The sequence below is a fragment of the Pygoscelis adeliae genome, unplaced genomic scaffold (assembly GCF_000699105.1).
Source record: "Pygoscelis adeliae isolate BGI_AS28 unplaced genomic scaffold, ASM69910v1 Scaffold226, whole genome shotgun sequence".
Lineage (NCBI taxonomy): Eukaryota > Metazoa > Chordata > Aves > Sphenisciformes > Spheniscidae > Pygoscelis > Pygoscelis adeliae.
In genome coordinates, this window is record NW_008824983.1 from 1,469,393 (window position 1) to 1,490,394 (window position 21,002).

Sequence of the window (21,002 nt, forward strand, 5' to 3'; positions counted from 1 at the left end):
AATTGGTTGTTTAGTGTGTCCCTGGATATGAAAAAGGGAAGCATGTTGAGAACAGCTAAATGATAAAGTCCTAATGTAATACAGAAAATTTTAGAAGTAAGATTTTCTTAATTCTCTCCTATTTGAAACAAATTTATTCATTTCCTTGACATCCTACAGATGTCAAGGAATTTCTGCTTTCTTTTGTTTTACTTTTTTTGTACAGCTCCTCCTGGGAAGGCTAATTTGTGACGTGGTCAGGTAGTATAACTTCGCACATCTGTCAGGAACACTGGTTAGTGATGTACTGAAACATGTTCCATCAAATACTGAAGAAAAAAAGCCAGTATCTGTCTACTGAAATACTTTTATTTTTATTATTTATATATTTTTCAGGTTTTTTTAAGTTACTCAGAGTGGTGTTTTACCTGTAGCTAGGAGAATCGGCTTGTTTTGGCTAACTGAGTTTGTGGGAGTCCTGCCTGCCAGGTTACAATACCAGCTTCCACTTTCTGCACCCTCTGTTCCAAGGTCCCTGTTGGAGCCCTGTTCCAAGGTTAGGGTTTGTAATAGCCTGGTAGCAAAAACTGTATATTCTTTCTTGAAGATTATATTATTATTATTATTATTATTATTATTTTCTTTCTTGAAGATGATAATATTATTATTATTACTACTACTACTAACAACAACAACAACAATCAACTGAGTTGCATTTTGGCAGCTTCACCCCAGAATTTCCATTTTTGTCATCTTAAAAGTTTTTCTGGACCTAAAATAAGCATTGAGATTTTTCTGATAACTACAGAATTTTTCGCAGTGTTTGCTTGGCATAGGATTTTGTTCTCCGTGATGGTTGTAACTTACATAGATGAGGTGCTCCGAGTCCTGCCACAGCTGAGTTTCTCTTTCTGTTGGTGCAGTGGCTGCAGAGGGAGCCCAGGAAGGCCAGCAGACTAATTTTGGATAGGCAGCTCACATGTCTGTTACTGGCAGATGCGAATCTTTTTCCCTCAAGTGCAAGTATGTATGGCAGTTGACTGGCAAGGTGATAAAACTAAGGATAGTTAGGCAAGATCTGTTTCAGGGAAACAATTTAGAGCATGTAAATCGTCATGCATTTCAGCCTCGCAGTGCCTACACAACTTTCAAGCCCTGCAGGCATACCCTCCACTGCATCCAGTGAGAATGAAGAATATTGCTGTATTCCTTCTGTGCGATCCTGTTTGATTTGTACTGCGAGCAAACTCTTGTTAACTCGTCTTTGAATACAGGAATGTTGTGGTAACTTCAGAAAATAAAGAGGCTGTTTTTCCTTAGGTTGCCTGAAAGGGCGTCATCTGGGTTGATGTTAAGTATTTGTTATAGTCCAAATATAATCGTCATCCTCATCCTCCTTTAGACCTATACTTTGCCAAAAATAAAATGGGATTGCTTTGACACAATTTATTAATGAAACATTCAGAATGGCAGTTTCGCTTTTATTATCTCCCATCTCAACTGTTCGATACTTTGCTAGGGTACTAAACTTCAGCAGTGTGCCTGGCATTACTGTTACTGCACAAGGTGTAACTCCAAGATGGTGCCACTTTAGATGGCAGAGAGAAAGCACGCCTTACAGGCTGGTGAGATGGCATACAAATATGCATGTCCCTCAGCAGAGAGTGTCTGTCCTATATGGCTGTTTGGCATTCTTGTTCAAGGTAGAAAGCAGGAACCTCACTAATCTTTTGGTTCCCATTTTCCATGTAGTGTCCTCCCTTTAGGTATGCTGTTTGTCTTGGCTTTGCTAGGTGTGGTAGTCTTATCTTGGGTGAAGCCAGCAGCTGCCTGAATCCCAGTCGCCCCTGTGCACATCCTTACAGCTAAGTCCCGCCATTTCCTGATGCTGTTAAGCTACTGTTGTCATTTTTCAGCAAAGCGTAATTTCATATAATGATCTCTCATCCATGTATTGACCAGACTCGAACCCACTTAGCTTGTGAAATTTGGTAAGAAACAGTTCAAGGTGGTTTGGCCGCAGAGAATGTTTGTTAAGTTTTGCAGTAAAAATCCATGCCAAAAGACTACAGGCCAAATTTGCAGACGGAGCTGAGCAGCTTCCAAGCTGACACGCATACATGCTGCAAATGTTGCATGCGTGTGTATAGCACCTTCTTCTGCATAAATGAGATTATTCATGTAGAAGCAGAAATATTCAGCAAAGAAGTGTGCTCTTTAAGGCTCTTCTCAGGTAATGAGGTAGACATGTATTTATCTGCAGACTCTGTATGTGTTAGTCCCCTGAAACGGCCCGTTTGTGGTTTTGGTGGGAAGTAGAAATGCAGCAGTTAATTTTCTGTACCTTCCCTCTGTTCCCTCAGGGGTGACTGGCATGTGCTGTCTGCTTACATTTGGCTTTTTGTTCCCTCTCCCATAACAAGTTTTCTCTTCTTCTTAAGACCTGCAACCTCTAATGACTGCAGAAAGTTCACTTTAAAAATTTGTTCCAGTTTTTGTTTTAACAATAGTGTCTCCTGGGAGACTTTGTTTAGTAGGCTTAAATGCTCCTGTTAGAGTTCGCAGGTGGGATTTAGCAAAAGAAATGGCTTCCATCAGCAATACAGACTCCTTAGGGTGATAGGGAAATATAGCTAAGTAGCACCAGCACATAGCTTATTTTGGAAAGATGTTAACAGTCTGCAAACATTAAAATATCTCTTTATTTAAGGAGCGCTCAATTAGGTCACAAAAACTTATGTTGCCTTTATTTTTAAATGTCAATTTTAAACCCACAAAACTAATGAAGTCTAGTTATGGATAAAAATTGGGCTGACATTGCATCTTTAACATACGCTGTTAATTTTTTAAATGTTTTCGTACATCTGTGTGGCTCACAGATTAAATTTCCACCCCTAACTTCCTGGCTTTTGAGTGTAAGTCAGAGCATTGACATTCCTTTGTGAAAACTATGATATCTCCTCATACTGAAAAGCTTTAAAAAAGATTCAGTGATAGTAACTTATTGGTAATTCATTATTCAAATAACCTGGTCCCAATTTTAGTTACAAAAGTAATTCATAGTAACGAGTCTCAGACTTAAAAAAAAAAAAAAAAAAATAAAGCCACTTTGGCATTGAAGGAGTGCCAAAAAGCATCTGAAACCACTGTTTTGTGTTTGTTTGGTTTTTCTTCCATATTTATGACAACTTTTTTTTTTAAACGATTCCAGGCCTGGGATAGTAAATTTCAGCCTGGAGTGAATTTTTGGCCCTCTTATAAATCCTAAAGCAAGAGTTTAATACTACCAACTAGCTTTTTAATGGCTCAACCCTAGGTCTTGCCCACCCCCCAAAAAAAGCTGCACTATTTGAAAACCTCATAATTAGCATTACATTTTGCTCTGAAGAAACTGGCTCTCAGACCTCCTTTCCTGTTTATTTTGATTTTAATAGATTACAAGTTATAACATTTATGCTGTTTTAATAGGTTTATAGACCTACTTACTGCCCGATCGTGTTGGGCAGCGGATGGCAGCCAGTCCTGGCAGCGAGCATGGAGGATGCTATGGTTGGCTGCAATAGCTGCGGCCATCTGTCAGTCCTTCCACTTGTAAAGGAGATGAAAGAGTGAAGTTTTCATGGGTGGTCATAGCTGACCCCATGAGAGAATTGGCAAGTCCCATTTTGATTTGCAGCTGTCATTTAAGTAGGTGACTAACTATTGGTTTATCTTATTAATTAGGATAAATGCCTTTCTGGGGAGTCATATTTGTGCAGTCATTTTTGATTGACTACATTTGAAAGATTTTACCTTCCCTTAATATAGCAAACTTCCTTGAAATTTCCACTAGCCCAATCTCAGTATTTACAAAAGTGACCCCATTTTCTACCCGCAGAAAATACCTAACTTTTCAATCTCTCTTTTTTTTTCTTTCTAGTAAAACATGAAAGTAATAATTAATTAATTTTAATTTGGAGTAAAAAATACTTTGTAGGATTGGCCTTAACCTTAAGGAATCTAAGATCTAAACAGTGATACTGTAATCAAATACGCCTAAAAATTCAGTACAGCAATATTTTAAGACTTAAAAATCTGTGACTGAGGCTTTCAAGTTAGTACTATTGATGTAGAAACCATTACATTTACCATCCGAGGATACTATTTGAATGATGATTTAGTAGATCTATAGTAACTTGAGTAGTTTTTTAGGTATCTAGAGCATATTCTTAAACTGAAATCAAGACCACTTTGTAGCTGTGTCAGTAATCCTAAAGCAACACTGTTTCAGCCAGTTAGAACATATCATGTGAAATGGGCCATTTTTTTCTAATAAATCATACTAGTGGTGAACCAAGACTTTATATAATACGTTACTTAAAGACAGAAAGTGAAATTCAATATATTTTCAATGAAAAAAATTCTGTTTTCACCTAGTGTGTATTTTCAGAGCCTGGTGTAATTAGAAGTACTTTTGATATCTAGTGTGACTGCATTCTTAAATATCTACAATGATTTTAAACATGTTTGTGTTGTTGTAGGTTTAGTTAACAAACTAAATTTAAGAGAATTGTGTCCCATTTACATCATTAGGGAATAGCTTCTAAGATTAAAATAGTGTGTATATAAACTTCTATTCAAGAAAATTAATAGATTCTTACAACTCAGACTACTAATCTTTTCTCTTATTCAGCTGGATTTTGTTCAGGATTCAGATGCAACTACTGGCAAAACAGTGACCAAAAAATTGCAGCTTCCTTCTTGTGTTAACGAGTGTTCTTGCTACTGATGAAATAATTTAGAGTTTCATTGTTCCTTCTATGGGTGACTAATTTACAGGGGAGGAAAATCTGCATGTTACAACTAAAGATCTCCTTTCTCTTCCTGCCAAAGGCAGTTGGGACTCAGAAATGAATCTGTAAGGATCCACCTTGCTTCTGGTCCATTAAGGACTTGTCTGTTGTGGGAGGTTTGATTTTGGGAAGCAAAGCACTGTGTGGCACTTTATGAGTTTTCCCAATAAACCTCTGTTATCTCAAGTAATGTTATCTCAATGACGTGAGATACCGTTCCTATAATTCTGCTGTATAGCATTTGCCTTCATGGATATCTCATGAAGGAATCCCAAGGGCCTCCTCTTGCCTCTTGAATCTATTACCTTTCCTTTTCCAAGAATGCAAAAGTTGAAAGAAAACTACCCATTGTTTGCTGGTAATAGCAATCAAAAACACTATAGTAACCAGCCATTGGAATTGGGCATTGAAACAGAGTAACAGGCATGCTGGAAACCAATATGGTTTAGATTCTAAATGTGTGTTTAATTTTTGTTACTTCAGATTGTTTAAAAAATGCATTGTCTTGTAATGCAAAAGCTCATTCCTCTTCGTAGGTATCAAAGCAGCTAACATTTCAGTACAGTTTCCATATGTTATGCTTTCAACAATGAAGTAATCATATGGCACAGACAGCTGTTATGCAGAGTGCTATAACAGCACATTAAATAGAATCCAGCAAGAAAAAGAGATCTGCTCAGCTAAGCTACTTTGTAAGTTTAAAGTGGACAGCAGAAATGTAAAATAACATGGGTCCCCCCCAAATGAATTGAGGACTGAGAGGAGGAGGAGTTAGGTGCTCAAACTTTTTTTGTTTATGGATGTGCTATTAATACATAGCCAAATTAATCTGAATGTGTAGCAGAACTATTTATATCAGAATCTCTTTGGCTTCTGTCAGCAGGTGGCATTTCTGAACACCATGTTAGGTTGAATCAGAGCCGACTGTGAACCATTAAATCCGCTATTCATTTGATAATCTGCAACAGCTTTTTCTTTGGGCAATGCAGATCGGCTCAATACTGCTACAGCTAGAAAGAGCTTGCTCTTTTGTGGTGAGCTTCTTTTTCTAAGGATAGTGCACTGCAAAATAGTCTTCGATTAAGATTTTAAAGGTGCTTGACATTAAATTTGGGAGTCAGGACAAGTCAGCGGAAACAAGTACACGTTTGGCTTTTTGAAAATCATGCTACAAATTCAGGTCACATGCACTTAAGCACATGATTAACGTTAAGCACCTAATACTCACTGAGGAGGTGAATGCCTGACTTTGAGCACATAACAAGCTTTTTGTCAGACTGGAATGAAGTATTCTGCACTTGCAGAGTTGCAAGCTCAAGAATTTATGTATGCACAGAAGCCTAACTTTAACCATTCACTTCAAAAACTCTTCACCTGCGTTAGCGTATTGTAAATGCTTAGGTTTAATTATTACACCTTATGTTAATGTAGTGTAGTGTCATGCAGATGTAATCAAAAAAATAATGAAAAGTAGAAATATGAGATCAAATCCCAGGGCTCTTGTATTAAATTGTTGCCGAGAAGTGGGCTGAGAGTGCCACATTTTTGTGTGTTTGACTTATGGGGTGTCTAGCATAGTAAAGCACGAATCAACCAAGTTCTACTGGAGCTTGAAAAAACATACTTTCAGATGTCTGAGGAACCATCTCATTAGTTGTTCAGATTGACAGAAGTTTCTACTTGCTTAATTGCCTGTTCAGAGACTGAAGAACTTGTATGCTGTGTTTTTATTAAAAATGAGATATATAGACCCACTCTTGTATAAACAGTATGGGCAAATAACTAAGCCGTACTTCACAAAATGAAGACCAAATTCTGTTCTCCAACATAATGAAAGTTTGTCTGAATGCATTTGATATTTCAGGCCTGCAAGGTACGATAAAATCTATGATAAAATATCTTGAGGCAACTGTATTGTGGTCTGTGGCAAAACTTCCCTCCGAGGGACTTCACTGGTGCCAGGATTTCACATTTCTGTGCAAATGACGAAAGAGAACTTTCTTTATAATTATTGGAGCCAAAGTGGTTCCATCTAATTGCAGGTTTGGGGGCCTATATTAATCCCGCACACTAATTAATATATACATATGTTTGCCCAGCATTTAGCAGTCTGAGGCACCTATTCTAACAGAGCCTTATGGGTGTTCTTGTAAAAAATAAATACGTAAATAATAATTAAAAAAATAATGAATGGCATTGTGCAAAACAGTTGATCAACATATGACTTAACTATAATATATGTGTGTGCTTAGACATGGTATGAGATTTTAACATGAGCTTTTGGCTGTGGTCGTGACTGGGCATGAATAGTAAGTAAAATCTGTGGTAGTTTCTAGTTTCTGCCTTAAGGAATAAAGCTATACTAGGAGGTTTCCAATAACAATGAAAAATAATAAGTAAAAGTGCAATTATTTCCTATAGGGGTTCTCTTAGCACAGGTGGGATTTGTTCCCAGCAACAGCTAAAAGATGTTGTTTTTTCAGAGCTAGATGCCACATTCCCCTTGTAGGGAGCCAGGCTTTAACCTCATACATATTCAGCTCTTTCTTCCAGTAATCCAGAGTGAAAAATGCTCAAGTGCTCGTCACTGTGCCTGGCTAAGTGCTTCAGAAATCGATCTCTTTTTTTCTAGCAGTCATCTGCTGTCAGGTGGCTGTCCAGGTTCCTTACAGATGCAAGAGTATGTATTATACTGGTTACTCGCTGACAAAGCCAAACCAAACCGAACGAATTACGTTCCCAGAACATACTGAAACTTAAGCTTGGAGGATCTGTGGAGCAAAGATGATCCCGTATTGCATGCACAGCAACAGTGCTGTTCTATATCTTGGGCGTGACTGCATGGCAAATAATAATTACTAACTTATAGCCCCAAATCAAACAGCTTGAAATTATCATGAAGACCAAGAACATTATTTTAGTCAAACCTGCACAAATTGGTGTCTCAGTGATTTCCAAGTACACCTAGATCGTATGGAAGTAACTGTATGTTGATGTTCCGAAGCAGCTGGAGGGACCACCAGCAGACTGCTGTAACTCTTGTTGCTCCTGTTTTCTTGATCGGTTTTCGTGGAATTCTGATAAAGCAGTGGCAATAAGTAACTTCCAGCGACAGATTAGTTTCTCATATACACCGTTGGAGATAAACTTGATAAACAATAACATCCTGTAGGAGCGTGGAGGGGGCTCTAGCACCAAGGTGTTGCTGAGGGTCAAGAGTCAGAAGGGGAAGTGGAATACGTGTGCAGAAAGGAAAGGGGGGAGAGATATTGCCTAAGAAATCTAAACAGGACAAGTGTTTACAGACCGAACTTTCCTATTTAAGTTATTTCATTTTTATCTTTGATCTACCAAAGAGTATCTTGATTTTTCTCCTTTGTACCATTTTGTTACGTGCCATTTATTGAAATCTAGCTGTGTGATTACCTGGGTACCTGCTCTGCAGTTTGTCTGGACCATAAAAGAAGGATGAGAGTTGGCCCAGGCTTGATGGCTATTTCTCTTACAAGGGAGGCCATGGTGTCCTTTTTTTTTTGTCTCCTAGGTAAAACTGGAGTTTTTAAGGACTCTGCAAACCCCAGCCCCCATTTGCCTTACAGGAGTTATCTGGTTTGTTTTACAGTGGGTTTGGGACTCCTCAAAGGCCACCTCTTTCAGTGCGGATGGACCAGGTGAGAGAGGAGTATCGGTTAAGTGTTTGCAAGGAGCATAGGGCCCCAAGCACATGACTTCAGTTCTTTCAAAGTCCTGTAGCTTTGGGGTACGGATCCTGGAGTATTTCTGCAGGGCTGTGCTAGATAAGCCAACACAACCCATGAGCATCTTACTTTTTCAGAGGTTTTGGGATTCCCACTGATCCAAGGCTGTAACCTTGTAAAGATGGAGCAAAATGATGGGGATTCTCCTGTAAGTAACCTTTTCTATGGTTTTCACAAGGACACATACCATGATAACCTCCCCTGCTTAATCCTTTTGTTAACTCCATCCTAAACTAACTTATAACTTAAGTACAAAAAGGCCTACACTACATTCACAAAATGACGTTATTTTAAAGTGGTGCTTATAACAATTGAAATTACTTCCACAGTTAAAAGGCCATTTGTAAGTGTATATAGAGGAAAGTAAGACTGAGGTAAAAATAGCTGATGGGGGAAAATAGGGCTGTGCTGTGAGGGTAAAATACGTGAAGGCTTTTTCTTTTTTTTATCACAATTCTTCTCATAGCTTTCCTTTGCATTTTCTGTTTTTCTTCCTTTTCCTGCTTTATGGGTGCATTTCCCTTATAATTCTGTTAAATTTCTCATTTGCTCTTTAACTTGGCAGTAAAAACGTGTTGAGCCCAGTTTGCTATAAAAATATGTTCTGGGAAGATTGAATCAGTTATCAGATTTTGTGCTTTCCAGTAGAACTCTGAATCTTGCCAGAGGAGAAGGCACATCAAAAATTTAGCATTGCGTCTTATTTATCTCATCTCGCTCGCTACAGGTAGCTTTACGTGTAACCTCCCGTGTGTTGTACTTGGTCTTCCCAGCCCCTTCAGAGCATTCTTGTTTGATACAGACATAAATTGCATCGGCAATTGTAAAGCTACTGTGCTGTAGAATTGTATTTTAGTTGCACATACCTGTAATTAATTGTATGGGAATTTTCACAGTACTCTCCCCAAGGAACAATTTAATTGAAAAGTAACCGAGTTGTCTAGACTATAGCAACTTATAAAATCATCACTAGTTTTGGGTTTTGAGCTAAAAAGCAGCAATAGAAACATGGCTTGTAGATTTCACGTACTTCCAAGCACAGGAACTGTTTTATAATCCCCATCGTAGTAGTCTAAGCTGGCAAACCTTTTTTAACAGAGTCGAGAACAGAAAATGTACAATAAGCTTAAAGTAAAGATTATCTCTGTGTTAATTTGTGATTTTTTTTTGGTGTAGAAGCACACCCACTGTACGTGGACATTTCTTCCTCCAAATGTGTAAAAAATACACATTTTGTAGAAAGCACATTGTGCCTGCCTTTCACAGCTTGTGGCGTAATTGGTTTAATGTAGGAATAGCTTGACACTCAAAAAGGAACTTCAGTGGTTCTGGGTAACAATGACGGCATTCATGTTTGTGTGTTTATACTGCAAAGGCCAATTGGTGGAAGGGTTTGTTTGTTTGTTGTTGGGGTTTTTTTACTATTTAACTTTAGAAGTAATCTGCTAATTACCTTGAAAATTACTAACTGAAAGCACAAATGTTTTTCAGAAAGTTGGAAACTGTAGTTGGGCACATGGAACTTTTAGGCGCTTGTTTAAATCATGCCTATGTACATGCACATATATATACATATATGCATATTAAAAATACTACACTGCAAGATTGAGCGGGATTTATTTGTACCATTGTAGTGCCTCGAGAACTGAAAAAAATCGCTTTAGCTATACTAGTGCTATGTGTCTGCATACTGAAAGCAGTTACAGTTTTCAAGGAGTTTTTACAGTGCCTAGCAGAAAAAGCATACTTATTTAGGCCAGCACTTCAGTGTGCTGAAGATGGTGAAACTTAAGCAAATGTTTGAGTTTTCCTTGCGCTGTAGCCAAAGCAAATCAGAAGTAGAAAAAAGCAAGGACTAACGTACCATTTCACACTCGATGACTTAAAACACAGAGAGGTTTATTTCACAGGGGAAATGGTGTATTGTGAGTCGATGTTAGCCAGTACATGATCATCAAAATGATGTAAAATTCTAGGAAGAACAGGGTGGTTTGTAGCTCTCTTGTATTACCAGGTGAGCTAAAGGCTGTGAAACATTTGCGGACCCCAAAACTACATATTCTCTTGTCTTTTTAGCGCTTGTGGCCTGGCAGGTGAAAGATACTACCCTAATTCTTGCTGAAGACGAAGCCTGGTGCTTTGTCCATGCTAGCACAGGCTCCTTCTTGTAAGGTTTTTCCATATATAGTCAGACAGCATCATTCACGGCAGTTTCTCAGCACTTCTGCCTCTAATGCCAAAGGATACAAGAAGCCAAGGAGCAATGGAAAATAACAACTTGAAAAGTACTTTCATTTCAACTTCAGTGATATATCGTCTGAAACAACTCACACCTGCTAACATAAGTTTGGCGCACCTGATTGAAACAGTGATAGCCTCAAAGAAAGGTTTGTGACAGCATACCCAGGCACAGTGCAGATTTTATTTTATCAGAATCTTTGTTTTTAAAAAAGAGAGAGGAGACACGACTCCCCACTGAATGTGTTCTTACATTTAGGTGTTAAAAATGCACTTCTTTCTCAGAAACACGAAGTAGGATTAATTAAAAAACATAACATCTTTCCTGTAGATTTTGTGCGTAGGCAGGATGACAAAAGCCTTGATTCTGGCTCAGTAATCGATAGGCTTTTTAGTCCTTACTGGTAATTCTGAGTATTGTCATTAGGGCTATCTTTCAAATTATACTGATGGAGTTTCTTAAATCTAGATGGTCAGAGCATTTAAAAGCAGGTAGAGAGAAGTGTTAAGTATATTTTCGTGCAAAATAAATCCTCCTGCCCTTCAGTGCATTGAAGTGGAGAATCTGCCATTGCCTCCCTCGTTGTTGGTCAGGGGTTTGTAACCCTCCTGGGGCTCATAAGCATGAAATTCCCTCGGCCCGAAGCTGCTGAAAGAGCACTGAGCTGCCCTGGGTCTCTGCAGCTCTGCCACACCCTGGTCCTCCATGGGCAGCCTGCCGTGGGATCCCTTTGGCATGATTCAGCCTGTTCACACGTGAGGGTCTAAGGTCTGGCCCAGAAGCATCTTGGAAATCCCCATGTAGCTGAAGCCTGCTGAAATCAGTGGCACTCCTCATGTAGTGAGTGCTACCTACACAGTGATAGCAATTCCTTGGATTGGAGCCTGGTCGTAGCTCGGTGCATCCTTGCTGGGTTTGTGCGCTGATGAAGGCAAAGCGCACAGCACGCGGGGTGGGTAAGGACTGTGTGCATTAGCAGTTTTATGGCCTGTACTGTAAGTGGCTGAATAGCTTTTGTACAGCTGTAAAGCATGTTTAACGCAATGTTATAAAACACGTCTCAAATGTATTTTCATAGCTTCATAAACTGTATTTCATTTATGTAGGTACTTTTTATTGTAAACCTTTATCTTAAACATGAAACTGTTTCCTGATACCGTTTCTATTTTTTTCTTCTTTTTTATGAAAAAAGGGGAAAAGAAGAGAAAAGAAAAACTACCTTTTTGTTATAGGCATCAGGAGAGTCCTTAAGTACAGTAGTAGTGCCCTGAACTTGTATTTTTGTATTTCTAACCTCAGAATGCAGGCCTAGTGACTAAAAAGCCAAAATAACATTAATTATGACTGTTCTTCGCTGTGGTTTTTGGAGTATAAGTTTGGAACAGATGTTTGGGAGAGAGGAGGGGGGAAGAAGGATGGATTGTTTCTTTTTCCCAGCCCCAACTGGTTTTAATTCCTTCTTGAACATTTTGAGAATATCTTTAAACATTTGCCAGAGTTCAATTAACATCCTGTGACTAAAGGTGGAAAATGTCCTACTTTGTTTTTCTTCAAACATATACCTGCTCTTGCTGCTCATGCCAAAGCCAGAGAAAGAAAGGATTCCAGCTGGCATAGGTTTTATTACTGTTACATTAATTTGCAGGTTAAGCCTCAAGTTGGGAGGGGTCTGCTGGATTGATTTATTTATTTACTTTTTTTATTTTCATGATTTTAAAAAAGTGCCGTGTAAAACACTGCCATTTAATTACAGGAAGGTTATGCTCTTTTTTGGTGAGTGTTTAACAGCTTATTCTTGTTTACATGAAGTTGTAGAAATCTAGTTTTAAAATATGTTTAAAGTAGAGATTGTGTTCTTGGGTTTATCGTGTTTTTCCTGTACTATGTATAAACAGAAGATTGTACATTATTGAAAGCCCTTTTTTGTGGAAAATAGGATTGGGAAAAAAAGTTTATATAAGAATGCAAAATAACTTCCCGAGACTATTGGCGCAGTGTGACCATAAAACCTCAACAGCACATTGTGCAGTGACATTATAACAATTTGCTTTAGCACCTTTGCAGCATTCTCAGAAAGTCCTGTTCTACAAAACACATGCCGTGGTATCAGTTGACTGTTTTTTCCAGAATCGGTTCTTTACATGCATGTTTTTGTGATTAGTTGCTGTTTCGTAAGTAATTGGAAGTGGAGAAAATTTTTTTCTTGTTTAGGTTATTACATGTATGTTTTATTTGCATACATTTATGCACTCAGTAAGTTGTAACATATCTGCTTATATAGGTGTGCAAGCTCCTTTTAGTGGATTTATAATCTCTGGATTGGGATTTTCTGTGTTTTAGTTTTAAAGACTGTTCTTTGATATACTGATATCGAGATACAGCTGTATCAAGATAGAAAATGGCACACAATTGCTCCTAAGGCCAGATGGAGTCCCTCTGCTCCACCAACCCCTATATTGGCTCTGGAGGACTATTTTTTTTTAACCTGAGTGTTATTAGTTCTGTTTCTCTTGTAGCCCAAAATGGTGAGCAGATCTCATATGTAAATAGTTCCCAATTTTACTGACAGTGAATAAGAATATATAATACTAATGTCATACTAATAGTACTTTAAATAAAAACCTGTATGTTTATTTTGTACCTTTATCATTTTAGCTTTACCTCCAGGATTTTAGGGTGGTTTTCCATATAGGCTAGCTCAGCTGAAATAATTCTATAGCAAAATACAGTGTATTTGGTTCTATGTTTTACCTATAGGATCGGAAGCGTTTGCGTGCTTTCCAAAGTGGATTCAAACCTTGTAATTGAATACGTTTTCAGTCACTGAAAGTTCAGCAGAAGCTTAGACTGAGCATTTAAATGATAACTAAAGGTGATTTGAAATGTTGGAATCGACCCATCTACCATTTCATTTAAAACACCAAGGTTATCTGGGGGTTGGGTGCATAACTACTTGTGGGTTCATCCTGTTTGAGGTACCACCTTCCAGAATAGCTGTGGACAGTATCTTTTCAGACTGTCTCTGTGACTGTGCAAGTTACAGTTGCCATTTCTGTGGTGACTGTGAGGGTAGAGGATGTCCAGAAACATCTACCTATTCCTTGCTTCCTTAAATGTTCCCTCCTTGGGTATAGGAGACCCTACTGGCTGAAAGCTACTCTTCAAATGGTGCAAACAAACAAGTATTTTTTTGTCTAACTTATTTTCGCTAGGGCTTTTAAGTACCTTGTGCGTAAAAATAATGTTAAAAACCATATTGCTGTTTGTATTTGAATCCGTAGTCACATTGTTACATGAGGTACATTTTTGAAATTCTTTTGGTGCTTATTTGCTAACTGAGCCTTGCTTCAGCCAGAGACAATAGAAAATTAGTTCTTCTGAGTAGTAATAGTTCCTAAACAGCCCATTATTTATTGCTTGATACTTGAGCTGAGCTAGGAGAGGACTGGAAGGAAGGGTGGTTTCTTCAGAAGACATTTTTCTGGCCGAATCCTGCTCTGACTAGCGTCATGAGGAGGAGTAGGATGCTGGCAGCAGCACCTGCTGAAGTGCAAGACAAGGGACGTGCTCCTGGCGCGAGTGTGTGTGAGAGCAGCCTGGCAGCAACCACCGCAGACCACACAGCCCGTGGGACCTGCTGCGTGGGGGCTGGCAGCAGCCAGCAGGACATGCCCTGCACCGCCCCCCCGCTCGGCACAAGGCCAAGACAATAATAAGTTGCAATTGTTATTCTGATGGCTCTTTTGTGATCGTGCAGAGGGATGGAGGTCTCTGCCAGCCTTGGCAAGTGCCCATTTGACAAACCGTAACCATCTCAAGCAGCTCCCGCGAGTGACAGCAGAGCTGCCAAGCATGCAGTTGGCTTTGAAAACAGATTTGCCTCTCCTCTCCCAGGAACGAGGTTCAGAGATATTTACTGGGATAAGAGAGAAAACTTTTAACTGCATGTGCTTGCGCCCGTTGGCTGAAAAAAGGCTCCAGCCTTCACCATGGTGACCGTAGTGCTCGCTTTATGTAGGTGCTTAATGCAAACACTGGAATTGAACTTGCAATCTTAGAAAATACCACTGTCTGTAGTGCTACACAGTGCTCTGTTTAAACTACCCTGGGTTTTCTTCAGTTGTATTACATACATGTTTACATCATCTTTGTGGACATGAATGATAAAAGTATTTTTGAAAATACAAGAAATTAATCTGAATGGACCTTTCACAAAGGCCGAAAAACACTTTCTGTCCTCTCAGTCACCTTCTCCCCCTGCCCCCCAAACAAGCAAGGAAGCAAAGGAAAAACCCTGGCTTAGTCTGTTTGGATGATCCAGTGTCTGAAATTTGTTGCCTGAGTTTGCAGAGCCAATGCATTGTGCCACCCATACCAGCTCACAGCTGAGAGAGTCCTGCTACAGCTTCTAGACTAAAGACTTGCATAGCAGCCATGATGCATGTTATTTAACTGTTTTGTATTTCATTGCCCCTAGCATTTATTTCCTGTGCTTTATATAAAGGAAGAATATTTCATTTTTAATTACTTGATACGTCTTTAGGTCAGCAGTGAGTATCAGCTGTGGGAACGTTCTCCTTGCTGGTGAGCATGGAGGAGACTGTGCATCCATGGGCACAGAGGGAAGAAGTCTGACAAACCCATAAATGTGCTTTAGTGTTAGACCAAAATTCACATAATATTAATAATTTACTTTTTTTTATCAAGGAAGCTGTCACAGTATATGGGAATGCAAACTTCTTAACATAAGAAGTGCTGTCATAAAACTGTTTCTATGAAATACAAACTGCAGCTCCCGCACGGGACAATGTGTGAAGCTGAATTTTTATGAGAGATCATTGGAATTACCATGAACTTTCAGTGACACTAGCGATGTTGGTTCCCACTGCAGTAAGCTATTTGCTCATAGTTATTCATTGTATACTTAAATGTATGCTTTCTGGTCACAAAAATAATTGGCAAGGATGTTTTGGGTTTGTTTTTCTTCATGAGAGGAGAAAGGCAGAGAGCTCGTAATGTTCTTGATCAGAGGTCAAGACAGATCGTATTCGTTGTAATGGCACACATAGCTTGTGCTGGTTTTCATCAGCTTTGTCTTTTTTATATTTCAAGGCACAGTATAGAAGTCTTCAGATTTAAAAAGTGACATAACTACAAATGATGTGCACCTGCTAGAACCAAGATTCATTCAAAGTTGAGGGAGAAAATCCTCTCTAAATCTCATGGTGGAATGGATTCACCCACGCAAAAGGCAGAATTTATCTTGGCTACAGTGGTGTGAATACCGAAAAAACCCCAGAAACATTAAAGATAAGGCTCAAGATTTTCAGCAGTGTAGCTGGGATGTTGTCTATTCCAGAATGTTAAATGATTAACTCTCTGCAAAATGTTCCTGAGCTATTTAAATTACTGACTTCATCTATTGGAAAAAGAAGTAGTAGTAGATGGGCTTCAAGAGGTGAGATCTTTACTCTAGGATTAAGTGATGTTCTCGCTGATTTTGATAGCAAAAATGACTGGAAGAAGAGGTAGAGCAAGGCTTTACGGTGGTGCAACTTTGCTTTTCCTCACACTACAACGACTTCTTATGAGGCAGGCAGTAATCATAATCCCTTTTCGTGTATGTGTTTACTTTTGGCAAACAAAGTGCTGTGATGCAGACAGCCTTCTTACTTGTGACGGGTTGTGTTTAAAGGCAGCATAACAATTAAAAGAGAAATAACTTGCCGGAATACTTTGTGACCCTGTTTTCTGTCTTTTCCTAACTAGTAATTTTATGTAATACCTGGCTCTGATAACAGCATACTATGCCAGCTGTGCCCAGTGGTGTCCACCTCAAGTCTGCGCCCACCTCAAGTCCACTCTACCAGTGGAGTCCACCTCCTCTTTGAGGAGCAATGGCATTGTCTCAGCATGGAAAATTCCAGAAAAAAAACCCCAAAACTATAACATTCTTTCCTTGGCTTTGTTTTGTTTTGTTCATTTTTTAACCTGCTGGGGGCAGCACAGATGAAGTGAGCCTTTTGGCAGGGCCACTGGAGTGAGGAGAGGGGAAGTGGCTTTGTGGGCCAGGACTGGAGGGACAATTGCGTGCGAGGGCAGGAGCAGTATTAGGAAGATGTTACTGAGTCATTTGGATGATAAAACATTGGTTTTAGGTTAGACTGAGGTAGAATTATGTAGGGTCTCTGAATGAAAGCCAGATGATGAAACTGGATATGGTAAAAAGCAATGAGCTAGCTAGGAAGCAGCCTCAGAAAGAGCATTGCCAGAGGAGGGAAGTGAGAAGGCAGTTTTCTTCCTATTGTAGAACTAGTATTTAGTTACAGTAATAATATTGTGTATTTGAACATCACCTTGCTGAAAGCATGTGCTTCTCTATCACCTTTTGCCCTCCAGATATTTAGACGCTTCATCTTAAAGAAATGTGTGTTGTTAACTTTTGGGGGAGTTTTTCACTATTCAGACTTCTGAAGCCTAATTCCGATATTTTTCCTTTGAGTACCGCATGACGAGAAACGGTAAGGCCATTAGCACACATGCTACAGGAACAGCTCTGCTCAGTCGCCCAGAAGGGCAGCGTGCCCCAGCAGAGCGTCCTGTTTTCCATGTGCACTGCAACGTCCAAGCGGAGATCAGTGAGCCAGCTCTCTTGGAGCTCTCTTTTAAGAGTTATTGCAAATACTTGTCCAAGTCACGCAGTTGTTACACCCTGGAACAGGCCATAGGTTAGATGCAAAGGTGCTTAATTTTTTTCAGTCAATATTTACAATTATTATTGTGAAACACCAACCAAGTGTAAAAAAAAGAAAGCTAGCAAGCTGTATCTTGATCAAAGTGCGCTGCTGTGTGCTTCCCCTTCAGCACACTGCTGGTACCCTGGCAAGCTGCCCGAAGGAGCCAGCGGCAGCCGGCGGCTCGGGTTGCAGTCTGTACACCTGACGTGTAGCTGAGGGCCAGGGACTCCTGCTCGGCGTGGGAACAGCTTTGCAAAGCCACCATCCTCGGTCTTACAGTATTTAATTAAAATACCTCATCTAGGGGCTGTTTATGATGGCAGCGCCAACCTGTGTGTTGTGCTTTTTGTTCTCCCCCCCCACTCCCGATGTGTTGCACACAATCAGTGAGGCACCGCATGGGTTGCTGCTCTTAGACACTGACAACTGAGGAAATTAAATTCTGAGGCGGAATCAGTTAAAAGCCTGACTAAATCAGTGTTGTTTTTCTATGGCAACTGAAACAACATAATTATTTAAAGGATAAATTTTTATTGCTAATGGATTTTTTCAAGACAGTAAGTTTTTTGCATTTTGTTTATACCGGGACCCTCTTAAATACATTTTGGGATTTTTAATTTTTTTTTTTTTTTTTTTTTTTTAAGAGAATACAAGCAATTGAGTTCAATAGGACACTGTTAGATAAACGCAGTGATAGGCTGCAGTTCTGGTTTTGTATAAAGTAATATGCCTTTTAGGTACTTGGCAGTGTTAGTATTACTGGTTTGTGCAAGAAGAAATATATATTTATATAGTTATTCATCCTTGAAAAAGCTCATCATATTTGTAGAATCCGTAGTGACGAGTCTGTATTTAAAAACTTAAGACGATGGAGCATTTGCTTATACTGTTTAAACAACTCTTTTGACTATACTAGACAAAATCTTGAATTTTTGTTCAGGTAAGCTAATTAAAAGAAAACCATAAGGATGGTCTGACCTCACAGATGCTTACGCACGGGTTTTGGTTTCTTCTGTCTCTCTCCTTCAACGTGTCTGCCTATAAGTGAAGCATGGGCAAAAGTTGTTACAGAATTGGGTCTTACTGTACAAAGTTATTAAAAAATTCAAAAGGATGCCCTGAAGGTACCGGTAAACCTGTGGAAATGCATAATTGCAGTGATTGCTTCTTCTCCCCATTGTTCTGTATCTTTTCCCTCATATACCATATTGCATATTAAGTTTTATAGAGCACTGATTGTTGTTTTGTAAAAGCATGCTCCTTGCAAGTAGTGATATCCTTAGTAGATGTCGTACAGTCTCGAATGATGTTTTCTTTGGGAGGACAAAATCCTATTTGGGAGGAAATCACCCCCTCTTAAGGGGGCTTACAAGGGGGGCGATTATAATGGCAGAAATTGTTGGTATCAGTGTTTAGAATTGTTGTATATTTTCTCATCCTATGAGTGCATACATGTATTTACAATAGGGTTTTCTGTTGCATTTGCTTAAAAAAAAACCCACTGAGCTAAAAAGTTTGAAAGGAACAGCTTGAGGAATTTTTTCCATCAAGATACAATCAAGGGCAGGAAATCGTAGAAGCAGAGTTGTGGTTTTGCCTCCATTTTTTTATTAGTTAATTAAACTATAACAACGCTTAACTTCATTTTAGGTTAACTGTTCCTAGAGTTCAGAAATATTTTAAGAGGTCAATAATGCTTTCTTTGGCTTTCGCTCATTCGGTGTGGGATAAGGAGTCGCAGTCAGTAGGGCAGAGTTTTCCAGATGTGCTGCAGAGCGTGTGTGCGTGCGCTCATGTCGACAGTTGTTGGCGGTGGGAAACCATCCATCTTTCCTCATCTGTGCACCACCCTGTATGGATGAAAACCACAGGAAAGAAACGTGGATAGCCTGACATCTGTAAGCGAACTTACAGTATCTGATTAAAGCTCAGGAGTGCTGAGTACTTGCAGCTACCAGTTGACATGCATTTTTACTCGATGATGGAGAGGTGCTGAGTCTGAGTGAGAGCACTGGGGGAGGGGGAATCCAAAGGGAAAAATTTGAGACGATAGGTGTGTATTTAGTTTTGCCAGAAGCAAAAAAACCCCAAAGACTCCATTGTACATTGCAGCATGGGTTTTCTCTGTGAAGTTGTGGTGTTTCTTCTTTAAAGTGCCGTGAGGCGTCTGTCTGCGTTTTCTTCTCGGCGCGTAGAGCTGCTTAGAGGCGTGCACTTAAAGGGCATATGAGGGAAGCAAATAGAGCCATGCAAGTGTCACATAACTGTCTTTAATAACGGGAGCTATTCCAGCACTGGGAGCCAAATCATCTTTCAGCAGAAAGGATAAAATTTAGCAGAGCTGGGAAAGGGAAAGAAGAAAGGGGAGGGGAAACACAGCACCACCTCCTGCTGACACCACGGAAGTTTCCCTCAGCTTTCCCTCTCTCTCCCTCTCTGCATATATTTTCTTTTTAATCAGCTGGGGCTCTTCCCTCCCCGGCTTTTTTTTTTTACTGTATTTTTATAGTTGGAATTCTGCTTTCCTAATTTCTCTTGTTTCACGTTTAACTTCAGAGAATTTCATTAATAGTTACTGCAATTAAAAATAATAAATAAACTCAGCTCCAGCTGCTCAAATGGCTGTCATAGCATATCTGGAACATAATGCAGTCTGTTCAGGGCAGCCACACAATGCAATTTATCCCCACACCAAGGGAATGAATTTCACAACTATAATTGCTACAATATAATTCTTATTAATGTTGTGCTATAATTCCTATTAATTCCAAAGGGCTAGTAAATGCATTAGGACTTGTCAACATATTATTTTACACTGTTTATGATCTGTAGAATTACGCTCTTCAGTATTGTATTGCATAAAAAAAAGCCTTAAAATTAGCTTTAATTGCAGGGGGGGGGAAACCACATTTTCTGTTCGGGCACTGGGAAAGAAGGAAGGATCCTGGTGTTTGAGGAGTAATGAAACTGCATTTTAAAATCAGTCCTTTGAACTTTCTGTGCCACACAGTTAACAGTTGATGATGATATATTAATAATGCTTGTCCTGGTTATTAGAAAAAGAACCACTGGTGTCTTTATGAAGGAATAAATAACTATAAGAAAGATAGGTTTATAAAATTAAAAATCACTGTCTTCCAGCAAAGCCAAAAGTGGGGAAATTACAAGTCATTGTAACTGATGTAATAAATGCAGAATGTGTTATCTTGCTGTGCTCTTATTTGTTCTTGTTTTATCTATCTCACTACCCCGCTTTTCTAGGTAGTGAATACGATGAGGAGGAAGTAGACTATGAAGAATCAGACAGTGATGAGTCCTGGACTACAGAAAGTGCTATCAGCTCTGAAGCTATCCTTAGTTCAATGTGCATGAATGGAGGGGATGAGAAACCTTTTGCCTGTCCTGTTCCTGGATGTAAAAAAAGATATAAGGTAAGCAGTAGTGCAGACCTATCGTA

At 39.3% G+C, this 21,002-nt stretch overlaps 1 protein-coding gene across 1 annotated transcript in view; it reads left to right on the plus strand.

Annotated features, from left to right (window-relative positions):
- The window catches only part of JAZF1 (JAZF zinc finger 1), a 103,446-nt gene that overhangs the window by 74,104 nt on the left and 8,340 nt on the right, over positions 1-21,002 (plus strand). Inside the window, exon 4 of the mRNA XM_009325748.1 lies at positions 20,807-20,976. Within this exon, the coding sequence (XP_009324023.1) occupies positions 20,807-20,976 (170 nt within the window). The remainder of the gene's footprint in view (positions 1-20,806; positions 20,977-21,002) is intronic.